General features: G+C 53.8%; 4 protein-coding genes across 4 annotated transcripts; 3 read left to right on the top strand and 1 right to left on the bottom strand.

The window, feature by feature from the left end:
- Nucleotides 1-1,281: 1,281 nt before the first annotated feature.
- J4E84_007976 (uncharacterized protein) lies at nt 1,282-2,652 on the top strand (the record flags this gene model as incomplete). The annotated part of the gene is made up of 1 exon (XM_049390554.1): nt 1,282-2,652. The coding sequence occupies one exon, from the start codon at nt 1,282-1,284 to the stop codon at nt 2,650-2,652; it is 1,371 nt and encodes a 456-aa protein (XP_049241655.1).
- A 278-nt stretch (nt 2,653-2,930) lies between these two features.
- On the bottom strand, nt 2,931-5,401 carry URE1 (Urease; the record flags this gene model as incomplete). Its single annotated transcript, XM_049390553.1, has 3 exons — nt 2,931-3,251; nt 3,326-5,005; nt 5,054-5,401. 3 exons carry the CDS (start codon nt 5,399-5,401, stop codon nt 2,931-2,933), a joined length of 2,349 nt encoding a protein of 782 aa, XP_049241654.1.
- A 945-nt stretch (nt 5,402-6,346) lies between these two features.
- Nucleotides 6,347-7,804, top strand: J4E84_007974 (uncharacterized protein; the record flags this gene model as incomplete). Its single annotated transcript, XM_049390552.1, has 2 exons — nt 6,347-7,324; nt 7,373-7,804. 2 exons carry the CDS (start codon nt 6,347-6,349, stop codon nt 7,802-7,804), a joined length of 1,410 nt encoding a protein of 469 aa, XP_049241653.1.
- A 2,457-nt stretch (nt 7,805-10,261) lies between these two features.
- Nucleotides 10,262-13,342, top strand: J4E84_007973 (uncharacterized protein; the record flags this gene model as incomplete). Its single annotated transcript, XM_049390551.1, has 1 exon — nt 10,262-13,342. One exon carries the CDS (start codon nt 10,262-10,264, stop codon nt 13,340-13,342), a length of 3,081 nt encoding a protein of 1,026 aa, XP_049241652.1.
- Between the last annotated feature and the right edge of the window lie 920 nt (nt 13,343-14,262).

Here is a 14,262-nt window from a genome sequence, read left to right as displayed (position 1 = left end):
CCTCGGGCGTACCCGCCGTCGCTCATCCTTCAACCCTCATAAACAATGGGCTTCTTCCTCCTCTCCACAAACACATCCGGCACAACTGCCAATTGCTTGTTGCTCTTTTGGACCCGAACAGCAGCAATCGCACGCCTGCCATGCGCTACGACGATTGGGACGTGATCCTCTTCCCTAAGGACTCTCATGTACCCATACAGGAGTTCAAGACCGCCTGTTATGTCTCACCTGAAGAGTGTGAGTACCCTGCTCTACCCCACCTGCATGCAGGCGTCTTATACCTGGGCGTCAATACTGATACCATGTAGATGGCCGCCAGTTGCCCACTTTGACCTCTTACATCAGCACTCTCCCGCCGTCCACACCGTTCCGTATCTCCGTACACTCATGGGCCACTGCATCGAAAGCCTCGGCACTGATCGAGTCCCGGCGGAAGGCGAATCAGAAGGTCGTATACACAGTCCAGGTCATTGTCGACGGGGCTAGAGTCTTGTGAGCTTCACACCATGGGCTGTGGACATGGGACCGCGATGCTGATTAGCATAGTCGTGGCTTCTTCGACATAACGTCGAAATGGCCCCAAGAGATTGGTATGTCCCACCCAAGTCAATGATGCATCACCGTTGGACTGACGATGTGTAGCGCAAGAGAAGAGATCACTCGCCATCAACGAGTATCCATCAAGTCAACGGAAACAATGCCTCGAGTTCCCGCCCTTTCATCAGCGGACCCTCATGCAGAACTCATGGAATGCTCACGACCCCCAAGGACGAATAAAGATAATGTTGTCGGAACAATTGATCATGAAGACGACAAGTCCTGGAGAGGTAGATCTTGGCACGACCAACGACATTGTTTGCTTCTCCTTCCAGCATGCTCCGAAAGGTACATCGAAGGAACTCACACCCCTCATATATGGATCCCTAATAAGAAACAGATGTCCTAGAACAGGCGGGCATCTCATGGCCCATCAGAAACCCTCTATACCTTCCCAATGCGCTCGAGCGAGCCACGCACCTGTCACAAATATCCCCGACGAACTCTCGGACACCGAAGGCCCGACCCTTCCCAGGCGATATCAATATGCAGTCGCCAATCTCGCAAACATCGGCATCCGCCTTTGCTAGATCGCAGATTCCCTTACCCAATCGACGCTCTAACGCGCATCTGCCCCCCATCTCACAATTTGCGAAGCCACTGCCAGGTTTCAGAAACAACGGTCGCCCAGGCATATGGGATGACAATCTCAACTCCCTTGTAGATTCTGCCGACGACGTTAGCATGGATACATGGTCAACAAGAAGAACGTCGGGCTCCATCAGCGACATGGCCATGCCTGACTACATGTATGCTTCTTCACATCTGTCACGGAAAAGTCAACCATGGATGCCTGAAAGGTCCCAATATGACCAAGGCATGAGTACAGAATGGGAAGATCATCCGCCGAGGAAGGAAAAAGAGAAACAGCTCGTTGTCACCCTTCGAGATGACCAGCTAGGGCAGATTATCCAAGCTATGAGTCCACCGAAGCAGAATCGTGAGCTATCGCATGGATCGGGCAATCAACGCCATGAGAATACTGGTCGCCTACCGACTGCTTACAACTACTGTCCCCCAAAGTCAGACATCAATCCCCCTATCAACCGCCCGTCGTCGGCGGCCATGGCGCGCAAGCCATCATACTCGGACTTCAATAATGCCCTACGGAACGCATCGAATAAGCAGTCACCAATTAATCAGCGGTTCCACGATGCGATGAATGACAAACAGCCTACGATGAATCACCCTTCCTTCTCAAACAACAAAGAGAATCGTCCACCTTCGCAATCGCGATTGCCTACTGCGTTTCCAAACGCGAACCGTGTTCCGACGCCGAACCCCTTCGCGCAAAGGCTTCCAACCCATAACTCAGATGTTTCCATGAGAGACCCATCTCCGGCACGTTCAAGTATGTACAGGTTCAGTCGGAGCGAAGCGCCACCTCCGACCATTGAGCCTGCTAAGTTTGGGTCAGCTCACGGCCCTTCAGCTGTGAACATCAGGAGCCGGAAGGAAGGCCTGGCATCCGACTCACCGAGGCTGTCTGATCAAGCAATGCGCCATGATCAGAGCTTGCTGCCATCGTTAAACTCAGGTCCTCGGACTGCACACATACCCATCTTTGAGGATAAAGACGACTCCTTGCACAATACCCAGAAGAATATCCCTGATGTAGTGGAGATCATCGATGTGGATGCCATCGACCCCCACCTACACACCAATGCTTCCTTCGAGAGTAACAAGCTCTCTCCGTTTAAGCCCTGCCACAAGACTGGAGTGTCGCTTTCAAGCATCGACAGTACCGGCCGTCTGGAGAGACAGCTCTACAGTGCCCTTGGCGAGGAATTGGGCAGCTTTGAACACCATATCGACACTACAGGCATGGGACCTGAACTCGCACAAGCACTTGGTGGTGCCACGGCACATTCCGACCTCAGCGGCTCCGGTATGCTGAACCCAAACGCTCACGAATTTGAGCCAACAATCAAGCGGAAGAGGCAGAGTACCATGGGTGGCAGTCGGGAGAGAAGTCCGATGACTAAGAAAGAGAAGGCTGACTTGCGAGCTGGCGACGAGCAGGAGGAAGTGGTGGTGTGTATGAGGGGGGATTGAGCGTATTCTTAGTCTGTCGATGCTTTCTGGAGGACTATGGGCTAGTCTTTTAGCGTTTGTTTTCTGAGCGTTCTAAGCGTATTGTTGTACTTGTCAGTCTTTTAGGGCTAAGACTGGGTCTTACTTGTTGTATGAATAGTCAGTAGCTCGTATGAATATCGAAGCACAAACTCTGTCTCTGAGAGCCAAGAGGATATCACGTTCACTGTCAGGAGACATATATTCACAAAGCAGAACAAGCTTTCAGAGTATCAGGGCTAACTGCTCAATTTCTTTCTCTAATAAACGAAATACCCCTGCGTCAACGGCAGCGTCTCCGCCGGCTCAGCCTCACATACCATACCATCCGCCTCGACCGTATACCTCTCGGGATCGACCTTCATCTTCGGCTTCGTATCATTGTATTTCATATCCTTCTTACCGATATTCCTACAATTCTTGACGGCCTCAACGCGCTTGCGCAAGCCATAAGACTTGACGACGCCAGACGCAATAGACGCTTGCGAGACGAAAGTGATGCTGGAGGAAGGCACCATAGGCGCGAACATGGGGCGCATGATGATGGGTTCGACGGTGGGGATTGAGGCGTTGGGATCGCCCTGTGCAATGTTAGACGAACTGCTGAGCTGGAGACAGAGAAGAAGAGGAGAGGGAAAAGGGAGAGAAAACATACCATCTGAGCATACGAGCAAAACCCACTCTTAACCACCAAACTCGGCTTAACCCCAAAGTTCCTCGGCGTCCAAAGCACAAGATCCGCCACCTTGCCCACCTCCACACTCCCCACCAGATGACCCATCCCCTGCGCTATCGCCGGGTTAACAGTATACTTACTGATATACCGTTTCACCCTAAAGTTATCCGCATCCGTGCCCTCGTCTTCCTTGAGCGTACCGCGCTGCACTTTATTCTTATGCGCGGTATTCCACGTGCGGAGGATGACTTCACCGCAGCGGCCCATGGCTTGCGAATCAGAGGACATCATGGATATAGCGCCGAGGTCGTGTAGGACGTCTTCCGCGGCGATGGTCTCGGCGCGGATGCGGGATTCGGCGAAGGCGACGTCTTCGGGGATGTTGCGGGAGAGGTGGTGGCATACCATTAGCATGTCGAGGTGCTCATCGAGCGTGTTGCGTGTGTAAGGGCGAGTGGGGTTCGTAGACGAAGGAAGTACATTGTCGAGTTCGACGACGCTGATGATGTCGGGGGCGTGGCCGCCGCCTGCGCCTTCAGTGTGGTACGTGTGGATGGTTCGCCCTTTGATGGCGGCGATGGTGGACTCGACGAAGCCGGATTCGTTGAGCGTGTCGGTGTGGATGAGCGTTTGGATGTCGTATTCGTCGCAGACTGTTAGGCAGGCGTCGATGGCGGCGGGGGTGCTGCCCCAGTCTTCGTGGAGCTTGAGACCGCAGACGCCGGCTTCGGCTTGTTGTTGCAAGGGGCGCAGTTCGGCGTCGTTGCCTTTTCCTGTTATGCCGTAGTTTACGGGGAGTGTGTCGATGGCTTGGAGCATTTGTCGGATGTGCGTCTTGCCTGGAGTGCAGGTTGTTGCGTTTGTACCCGTGCTAGGTCCTGTGCCGCCACCGAGCATAGTTGTGATGCCTGATGCTATAGCTTCGTGTGCTTGTTGGGGACAGATGAAATGGATGTGGGAGTCGAAACCGCCGGCTGTGACAATCTTGTGCTCAGCAGAAATGACATCGGTGCATGAACCGACTACCAAGTTGGGGTCCACACCGTCCATGACATCTGGATTGCCTGCCTTGCCAATGCCCACGATCATACCATCTTTGATTCCGATGTCCGCTTTGTAGATGCCAGACCAGTCGATAATCAAAGCATTAGTGATGACAGTGTCCAGCGAGTCTTTGTCTGATACACCGCCAGCTTGTCCCATGCCTTCTCTTAGTGTCTTGCCTCCCCCGAAAGCGCACTCATCGCCGTATATGGTCATGTCCTTCTCAACCTTGATCCAGAGATCTGTTGCACCCAATCTAACCAGGTCACCAGTCGTCGGACCAAACATGCTGATATAGGACAGTCGCTCCATGGTGCAGATGTCGATGTATGCAGCGTCACCATGCGGTTCAGGCTCGTGAAGGAAGCCGCCAGACTTCAGTCTCTCCACGATGCCATTCGCAACCGACATGTCCTCAATGAAGCCCGAGGCGATCTGGTTTCCGCCCTTTATAATCTTATTACCACCAATCTGTACCAGGGTGACTGTCTTGGTATCGCCGGGTTCGAAGCGCACCGATGTGCCTGCGGGAATATCGAGGCGGTATCCATGAGCTCGTACGCGGTCGAATTGGAGTTGCGGGTTCGTCTCGATGAAGTGGTAGTGCGATCCGACCTATATCTTGTGAGTCGCATGCCCTGTAATGTGATGATACTTACATACCTGAATCGGTCGATCTCCCATGCTCTTCACCTTGAGCTTGATCCTCTTGCGCCCCTCGTTCAGCTTGATTATACCAGCCTCTCCCTTGACCGCCACAATCGCGCCTGGCTGCTTCGTGCTCTCGTAAACACTCGAATCGGGTAGTGGGAACATGTCGTTCGATGGAATTGGCAGGAACGATCCGTATAGCGCCTTCTCAAGGTCGCCATCGTCGGTGGACACTGGGTTGTGGACGGTAACGAGGTATGTGCCGGTTGGGAAGGTGCCTTCAACCATCAGCTCGCCGAGCGAGGCGACAACAGAGGGCTGTACATGGCGACGACCAAGCATCGTCGTGCCAATGGACATGAGGTCGGCGACCGAGTGTTTTCCATCGCGGATAAGCTGTATGCATTCAGCATGCGACCGAGGATGCGCGCGAAGTCGGAGGTCGTACTTCTTGGAGGTTATTCGCGATCAAAGCCTGGGAGTATTAGCAGCGTCCACGCGATATCATGCGAGACTCACAGTAGCTTCAGCATGATTCAGCTTCACTCCCCTTGCCAGCCGACGTTGCGCAAGGAGTCCCAGCTGCGATATGACGAGCTTGTCAAGCTGTGACGCGATGGTCAGCAGGGGCAGCACGCGTCCATGGCACCATGTTACACACCTCCTTTGGACACAACTGCATATTGTAGAATCAGAAGCAGCCAAGATCTGGAGCGATACAACGCGTCTCCAGATTGTATTTGAATCCCCACCATCCTCCAGTCCGACTCTACCGACTCTACCGCTACAGGCCTCACCTCTTTGGGCCATGCTGCGGGGTTCGCTTGCGATAAAGACGCGCGCTGATAAGGAGCTTACGTCCGCGGCAACGCGCTCTCGACCTTCATCCACGACATTCATGGACGCAATTCTAGGCACATGTCTTCCGGCAGACCATTCAGGTGTCGCGAACCTGCGCGTGCCTGTCGTGGTTCGAGCTAACCTCAGCATGACGTAGGGGTTATTGGTTTCAACACCAGCACCACTGAGACATGCAGATCCACGCCTTATTCGGCCTATGCCACCAACCTTCTTACCTATCTTGCTCCTATCCTACCTGACGCGTCTCAGGCCTTCGTCCCTTCTCCTTTTTCAACACTCCTGCATCGTGTCGCAGCCATGATAAGCCCAGATCCAGACTCACCAGGAATACCGCCGTAGCCGGTAGCGTCGATGACAACGCGGGCACGCACCACGTCTTGATACTCTGTGACCGTCAACCCGCGCGTCTAGTGAACGCCATCTTCGACATAACTCTACGTTACGATGCACTCATTGATGCGACATCTGAAGGGAGAGAACGATGAGCCCGAACCTGAACAGCAAACATCTGACCCACCTGTTAAGAGAAGTCGAGTAACGATCAAACCTCCACCCAAAGATCCGAATATACCGAGGAAGCGACTCCAAATCAACAAAAAATGCCTCTATGAGCGCCGGCTACCTGGGAACGCGTACATCTCCGCCCATGTTAATCGACTTCAACACGGCTACTACAGGTCGAACGCGCTTCACGAACCAGATATTAACAACCTTTTCTTCGTTTCGGTGCACTTTGTCTTTCATCCTCACGACCCAGAGTCGCACCGTTTCAAGAGCGCTGAGATTGAAGTCACCGTTCATGGCGATGATGGTGACCCCAACACACCCCGGAAACCAGGCGCGTCGCATCCGCGCATCTTGAAGCATGCGCCAGAGCTGATGTTCGGATCTGTGTCGCCAGAGAACCTGCAGTGGAACTTCAGCTTATCGAGCTCCCTAGGCGTATCGCAGGCGCCCGTATCTGCTTCACTGAACCCGAAAGCAGCTATGAAGAGCAGCTACAAAGTCTTCCACATGATGAGCATCCAAGGATCGGTGCGATCGAAGCGAAGCCCACACGGATCAGAGTACGATGTCGAAGACGCCAAGGCCGTCTGGACACTCACGGAGAACATGCTCCAAAAATCAGGCTTGCCACGAGAATTCGACTTCGTCCTACTTGTGCAGAAGCCGGAAGATTGCGAGAATATATACATGTCAGTCGACCTGAACGCGGATGTCGGAGCCTGGTACGGCACGTATCCCCAGTGGTACACGAATCTCTCCAAGTATATGCCGAACCAAGATTGTATGCTCAGTTTCGAACACGACATTGGGCAGAGGTTCCTTCCAAGTCGGCCAGGGCATGGATTCAACTTCGCCAAACTGATGCATACGCTGGATGAATACGTCATGATGCCGGGAACTGTGTATCCAACACGAGTAAGCCATTCTCACTGAGAAACTTACATTATAAGCTAACCACTGTAGGGCACACGGCAAGGGGAAATCAACAATCCAAACCTAATAGAGTATGAAGCAGCCGACGGGGGTAAAGCCATCGAAGCTGCTCCATCCTCACCCCCACCTAAGCAGCCCAGTACGCCCCCAGATAAGAGCAAGTCGCCCAAAGGAGATTCATCTCAACAACATCGCCATAGCTCGGTGCCAGAGAACGTGAACATTCGGGTCGTGCTGGAACATCAGTACCCGCAAGGCTCTGATCCGCGACGCTTCTCGTATTCTCCTCTAAGCAACTTGGAGCCTGTGCGGTACCCGTCAATACGGCGGAGAAAGTCAAGGACGGGATTGAAAGAATACGGTGCGAAGCAAGCCTTGCATGAGCTTGCCCAAGATGAACCAGAAGAGAAAGGCGATAGATCGCGTGGCGGAGATAGACTCAGTGGAGCCACAGTAATGTGATTTGGGGTCGTCTAACGGCGTAGAGTAGTTCATTCCTACCACACATGCATGCAAAGTACCCGCGTGAGAGCCTAACCAGGCCAAAACTGCAGCGCTCCAATATAATTCAGGCAGTCGACCGCCTTATCATTACTCGTGTAAGAACATGCAGTTCCCAAGACTCGGCTACTCGAGATCGCCACCATTAGCGCAGTTTGTGACAGGTTCGTGAAATGACAGCACACCACCATCACTCAATCACACACCACCCCTTTCGCACCGGGCAAGACTCTGCACCTCTTCCACGCAATGTCATCTCCACCTCTCTCCACCAGCTGAGGTAAGACTCATCTCTCCCACCGCGCAATGCCAGTCGTGAAGCTCGCAGGCAAACGCACCACGGCGCCTGATTGGATCTTCCCAACATCCACCCAACCTCCGATACGTCGACCGCTAGGCCCTGAAACGAGATGACGGGTATTAGCCCGTATCCTCGGGGCAGATCAAGTGGTGTACGATGCCTTCTCGCCATCGCGCGGCCATGTCCTGTGTTTCGTCGCTGCAGGTGTCTGCGAGGTTTGACTGGCCAGCGCGAAGACACGCTAGACAAGGGGCCGCCATGCCGGCAACCACCCACGAAGCTGCATCGCTCTTTCTACGTACGCAACGGTCCTGGTAGGTGTAATGAGGTAGGGCAGCAGAGAGGATGCGTGGGAATTGTGTGGTCTGCTGAGCGTGACGAATGCGATGCCCGGTGCCCCTCGGAGCTAAGGCCGGGGCTGAAGTTGGGCTGGCTTCTAGGGATGTTCTTTCCGTTCTGTTTATTTTTTGGTGGTCCGTCATCGTTCCTTCCTGCTGTGTGTAGGTACTCGGTGAGAGAACATCGTGCCTTCTTCCTCTTCAAGGCTATCGTCTAGCGCTCTTTCCTCTTCGTCTCAACGGGATAGATTCTCGTGCCGCCCGTCTTTTCTGTATCGACTTCTAATCTTAATATCTCACCGTCTTTCGCTCCTGGTTCTTTGTCCCGCATCTTCGGTATCTCTGACGTTGCTTCGCACCGCCTTTACTACGATTATCAGCACGCAACGACGTGTGCGTTCACGAACACTCGGTTGTGACTGCACTCAGCCATTCCTCCGAAGGAAACCGCTCTTTCGGACATCAGCCCACTCCGGCACGGTTACAACGTCTGTATACGGCGATTTTGAGGTTTACCGGATACTCTGGGATCGCTACAAGTATAGCTCGCCGACTGGAACGAAAGCAACCGGACCGTATCCATACCCTCGAAGCCCATGGCGTGGGTCCCGCAATGCATTCGTTAAACTTCACCTCAAGTCCGATCCGAAGCGAAACAACGAACCAAGAGCCTGGAAAGCTACCCTACACATGAAACCAATGACGGAGTTGTAGTCAGGAATCAGATTGCAAACTCTCATTCACCACCGAAGAGAACGACAAACGGTTCTGCCAGGCACGTCGAAGATGGCGGCATTTTACCCCCACTCGCAGTCACCGCGACTTTCTGAGCCGGCTTCACTGCGGATGCAAGCTGGTAATCCCATAACGCCCGTCCACTCCCCACACCACTCAGTTACCTCGTCTGCCTCCTCCCGGACTCCCGTCCACGTCCTCACCATCCACGAGTATCGCAAGCAGCAACACACGCCTACGCTATCGCGAACAGGTACACCGTCAGGCAAGACTCTTCGGAGGAAACCTGCGGCACTTGCCTTGAACGATATCGAACGCGCACCATCGGTATCGCATTCGACGCGGTCAGACTCTGGTCCACCATTGCGCCCTCTTCACTTTTCGCAGTCGGCATACCAACTCAACTCGATTGCCCCGCCGCCCCAGCAACCGACACTGCTCGAACTATCGCTTCGGTCGCAGTCAGCTGAGCCTCGCGTGCAGACGGGCAGTATATCCAGCATATCCACTGGAAACTCGTCTAGCAAGGTACGTCAGTTCAAGTCAAGAAAAAGGTTGCCGAAACCGCCTGCCACTACAGGTCCTGTATTTGCTCTTCCGCTTGCAAACGTGAAATCTACGCAAGACCGCCAATCACCGCGTCCTGCTGTGTTGAGCTTCTCCACCGATCTTTCACACTCCAGCGGCGCGCAGACCACGCCCACACTCTCGACCTTCTCGCTATCCCGCTTCCCGCAGCCGCCCCACCGGATCGACCCGTCGCTCTCACCACCCCACGATGAAAGAGAGCCGAGGCGAATAGACGCACCTAGCTTCGCGACAACCGCGCCTGCGACGCCGCCCGCGACGCCCGCAATTATCCATTATCGCGGTGCTTCCTTTGACTTGGTTAACCCGCACGATTCGCTACTGCTTCACGACATTGTTACGCCCTCGCGCGACTTCGATTCTAGTGAATATCTTCTTCTACGTTCATCTGACGACGCATTTTCAGAGGTATGCATTACAACCCAACTCCGCTCTCAGCACAGCTGATCGCAACAGATGGCGCCCAAACGAGCCGTTTACGGCGATTTCCGCGCAGCGCATGCAGGTATTCTGCGACGTCCTGAAGATGAGCCAGAGCAGTCGCATATGGAGCTTCCGCTTGAACCGTCACCTGCTGCCCTCAGTCCCAACTCCTCGTCTTACACATCGCCTCCTTACAGCCCCGAATCAATCAATGCGCCCTCCCCACTGACCATCAAGCCGCCTGCTCGCGAGTCGCGTTTCTCCCTTAAAGGATTGACTCGCACTTTGACGAAGAAGCTCACCAAGACTCCGTCGGCGTCACAGGGCGAGGAGTTGCAGGAGATGCGTAGCGAAAACGTGAGCAAGGCATCAATCAGCATGGAAGGAGAATTCCCACGTCCGCTACACCAGACCTATATCACAACCCCCGAAACATCATACTTCCCGGTCGGACCAATGTCGCCAGCTACGCCCAGCAGCCCCCTGTCACCTGAAGGCTTCCATGCCTTTACACCGGCGTTCCCACAAGCCTTTTCACCCGGACAGAATGAAGCGGAGGCACCGCGAGGTCAATCCGCTGGACACTATCAGACGGATTCGCTAGCATCCATGCTGCCGGATGAGCACTCGACGGAGATCGGACGATTAGATGAGTCTCATCTACCTTACTCTACTGAAGGCGGGCTTTCAAAGCCCTACTACGACGATCTTGATTCGATCTACCCCAGTTCGTCCATCTACACCGCAGATGGTCATCGGAAGTCCATGTATCAGCAGGGACTCCAGAGCAACCGGAATAGCATTGGCAACCCGTTCGCTCGGCTTAGTGGGATAAACGCAAGCGACTTTGCCAACGAGTACAATCCTAACAGCTCGTACGATTATGGCGACTCTAATCGGATGAGTCGGCAAATGTCACGTCCATTCGCCCAGGACATGTACCACCCTTCGGTCGAAGAACGTGATCCCAAGACAGACACCATCAGCAAACTCATCGATGAATATAGCCCGCATGATACTGCAAATGCGCCCGTAGCCACTCACTATGAAGGCAAAGGAAAGGGGGTTCAACAAACTGGTATAAGTTCAAGGCGGCCTCCGATTACCCAGCACCCTGGTTCACCCCCTCGTGAAGCGGCTCCTCTTGCACCGGCCTTTGAGTACGATGAAGCACCTTTCCTTCCTCCACGTCTACCAGTGTCTGGTATGTTCTCCGATGAATCACGCTACTCATACGGAGATACTCGAAATCTGCTCCGCATCTCTGAGTCAGATGTCTCGTTTCAGCCTGCTATGAAAGGCACTCTGGAGCCATCTTCATCGTACTCTCAACCAGAAGCCAGGACTCTGGAGCCTTCGTCTTCTTACTCTCAAGGGGACAACCCGCAGAGTCCGCATACGCCTAGAGAGGCTCTCGAACAGGCCGAACAAATCTTCCAAGACACGGCCAATAAGCATCAGGATGACCGTAAGATCCCCGCGATGTGGACTAGACGCAACTCGGCCAGCCTTATGCTAAGTAAATCAGCCACAAACAGGTCATCTGGTGTTCCTGAGGAGTTCGACACACCTCTTGGTGGCGGCGACGCAGCTATTACCGGAGATAAAGCGGATTGGGAGACGGTCGGCGGCAACAGTCGCGATTCGAAAGGCCACGAGTCTCTTCTTAGCAGTATTGCAGACTATAGCAGCAGTGAGGGCACCCGGAACAGTCTTGGCCTAAACTCAGATGGCTCCCTTCCTTCCTGGGCGAAGCTAGCTCAATCGCCGGCTCGTTCGACATACTACAACCACCCTAGTCCATCACGCACTCAACACCCTCATCTGTTCGGCTCATCGCCACCACAGTTGAGAGCTCAAGCAAGTGTCCGTACCGCACCCGATACTTCATCTCTTCCCTTGGCCACTAGCCCTCCAGCATCACGGACAGCACCATTGTTCCAGTTCGCTACTCAACCTGAGGACGTTCGCGGGCGCGGTGCCGTCGATCAGCCATATGCTTACGCTCCTTGGGCGGACCCGTACGCTTTCAGCGACAAAGAGACGCAAGAGCTGCTAGCTTCTGGCCCTAATGATAACATCATTATCGATGAGCAGCGCGCTTCGTCTGTGGGTCTATCACAAGGACATTACCGGTATAGAAGCGATGATAGTACTCTACCGACTTCAAGTACCGCTGATGAGAGCGTTTTCGACAACAGTCCTATTGGTCTCGAGCGCCAGAACACCTTTGAGAAGCTCTCCTATGTTGGGCCTAAGGGCAACCTCACTGGTACTCCTCGCGGTACTGGCATGCATGAGACAGGTAGCAGTGTCGCAAATACTAGCAGTCCTGGTGTGAACCTCAGCTCGAGCGTCGGTCGCCAGAGCGTTCGTTCAGACTACACCGGGTTCTATGCTTCGCCCTTCCCAGCTACAGGCAGCGTAACTCGCATCAGCCAGTCCCGACCAGTCTACAAGCCGAGTCCCGAGCATCGTACACCATCAGAAGCTAGTATGTTCTCACAGACGCCAGAACTGGAAACTGTTCAAGAGACCTCTCCAAACCCTGGTGCTCGCAAGCACCTCCGTAACTCTACCACGTTTCTGCGTCAACAACGCCGCACGAGCCGCTCGGCCGTACCCGGTCAGACGAAACTGCGGCAGATGTTCCTTGCGCCTGAAGCTGCTCGATCGACCATCTCGACTCAGGACACGCACATCACGCGCTTCGTGGCCCACAGTGATCGTCCCTCTACCAGCGACACTACCACGCCTCTCCGTCCCACACACCCTAGCCTAGACATCTACCCTGCGCCGGTCCGGACCAACATTGCCCACCAGCACTCGCCTCACCTTCTCTGCGTGGAGCGGGAGCCCAACCCAGAAGACGAGGCACGCCGCCGCAAGCTATCATGGTGCATCCTCATGGCCTTCTGCCTCCTGCCACCCTGCATCATCCTCTTCCGTTTCATAGGAGACAAGGTCATCGCCGAGCTTACCAAAGGCCATCTTGGTCACGTCACGCCACAGTCTAAGCGAACGGCGCTCATTGCTGGTATCGTCGTTAATGTTGGCCTTGTCACTGCAATCTTGGTTCCGGTCTTGGTCGCGCAGGCTCTGAAAGCTGCTTGATGGGGAGTGTTGATGGGGTTGAAGAAGAACAGGTACGCAGTGCTATTGTGATGATCTTATGTGAACTAATCTTGATGAACAGCAGTGCCAGCAGTCTCGAACATACTCAAAAGTGCTACCAACGATATCTCGAACCGCAGACCTTGCGACGCGGTACGACATACGAAAAGTTTGCGAGCGATCTTCATCGCAAGTTCCAAGGAACAAATTGGCCAGCAACGTCTTGGTTGCGGCGTCCATTCTCTTCTGAGTGTGAGTTCTTTTCCTTTGTTCTGTACTATCTTGCGTTGCTTTGGCGTTGCGTTTGCATGATCTGGGAATTTTTCAACGTTGGAGACAGCCATTTGGCTCTTCGGCTTCTCACACGTGGGAGGAAGGTCTTTATCCGGGATGCATGATTGGCGATGGGCGAATATCCGGGCATGGTGCATGTGCATTAGGATCGACATCTGGGGAATTGGTCATTATGGGGTCTACTGGTATCTCTTTTTCATGTGTCGCGGCTGGCTTTGTAATGAGGTTGGCTGCTGGACGGTGGGAGGTTTGGACATGGAATGGTGGTTTTTCGGTTTGATGGATGATGGATGATGAATGGATGGCGGACATGTTTGGTTCAGGTTCAAGAAGAAATACGAATAACTTCATTCAATACCTGACAATCTGCTATTGGTGTGCTGCTCTCCGTATTCTAACGCATATGACACTGGTCGGCCAATCGCCATGATCATGCATCTTTCCCATTCTGCTGCGGAGGAAATGTCTTTCGTCTAGCCAATGGAACCAGACCGATATCTGCTTCAGTATCTACTTTGCCTGGTGGTCCAAACTCCGTATGGTATTCTCTGCCAGTAGACCATTGCTCGATAACACTCAGTGGTCGCGACGGCGACGGCGAGGTGGTCTGTAGACTAGCGTTGTCC

Source organism: Alternaria hordeiaustralica (genome assembly GCF_023758085.1).
Source record: "Alternaria hordeiaustralica strain BMP 2776 chromosome Unknown scaffold_19, whole genome shotgun sequence".
Lineage (NCBI taxonomy): Eukaryota > Fungi > Ascomycota > Dothideomycetes > Pleosporales > Pleosporaceae > Alternaria > Alternaria hordeiaustralica.
This window is presented reverse-complemented; position numbering and strand designations above follow the sequence as displayed.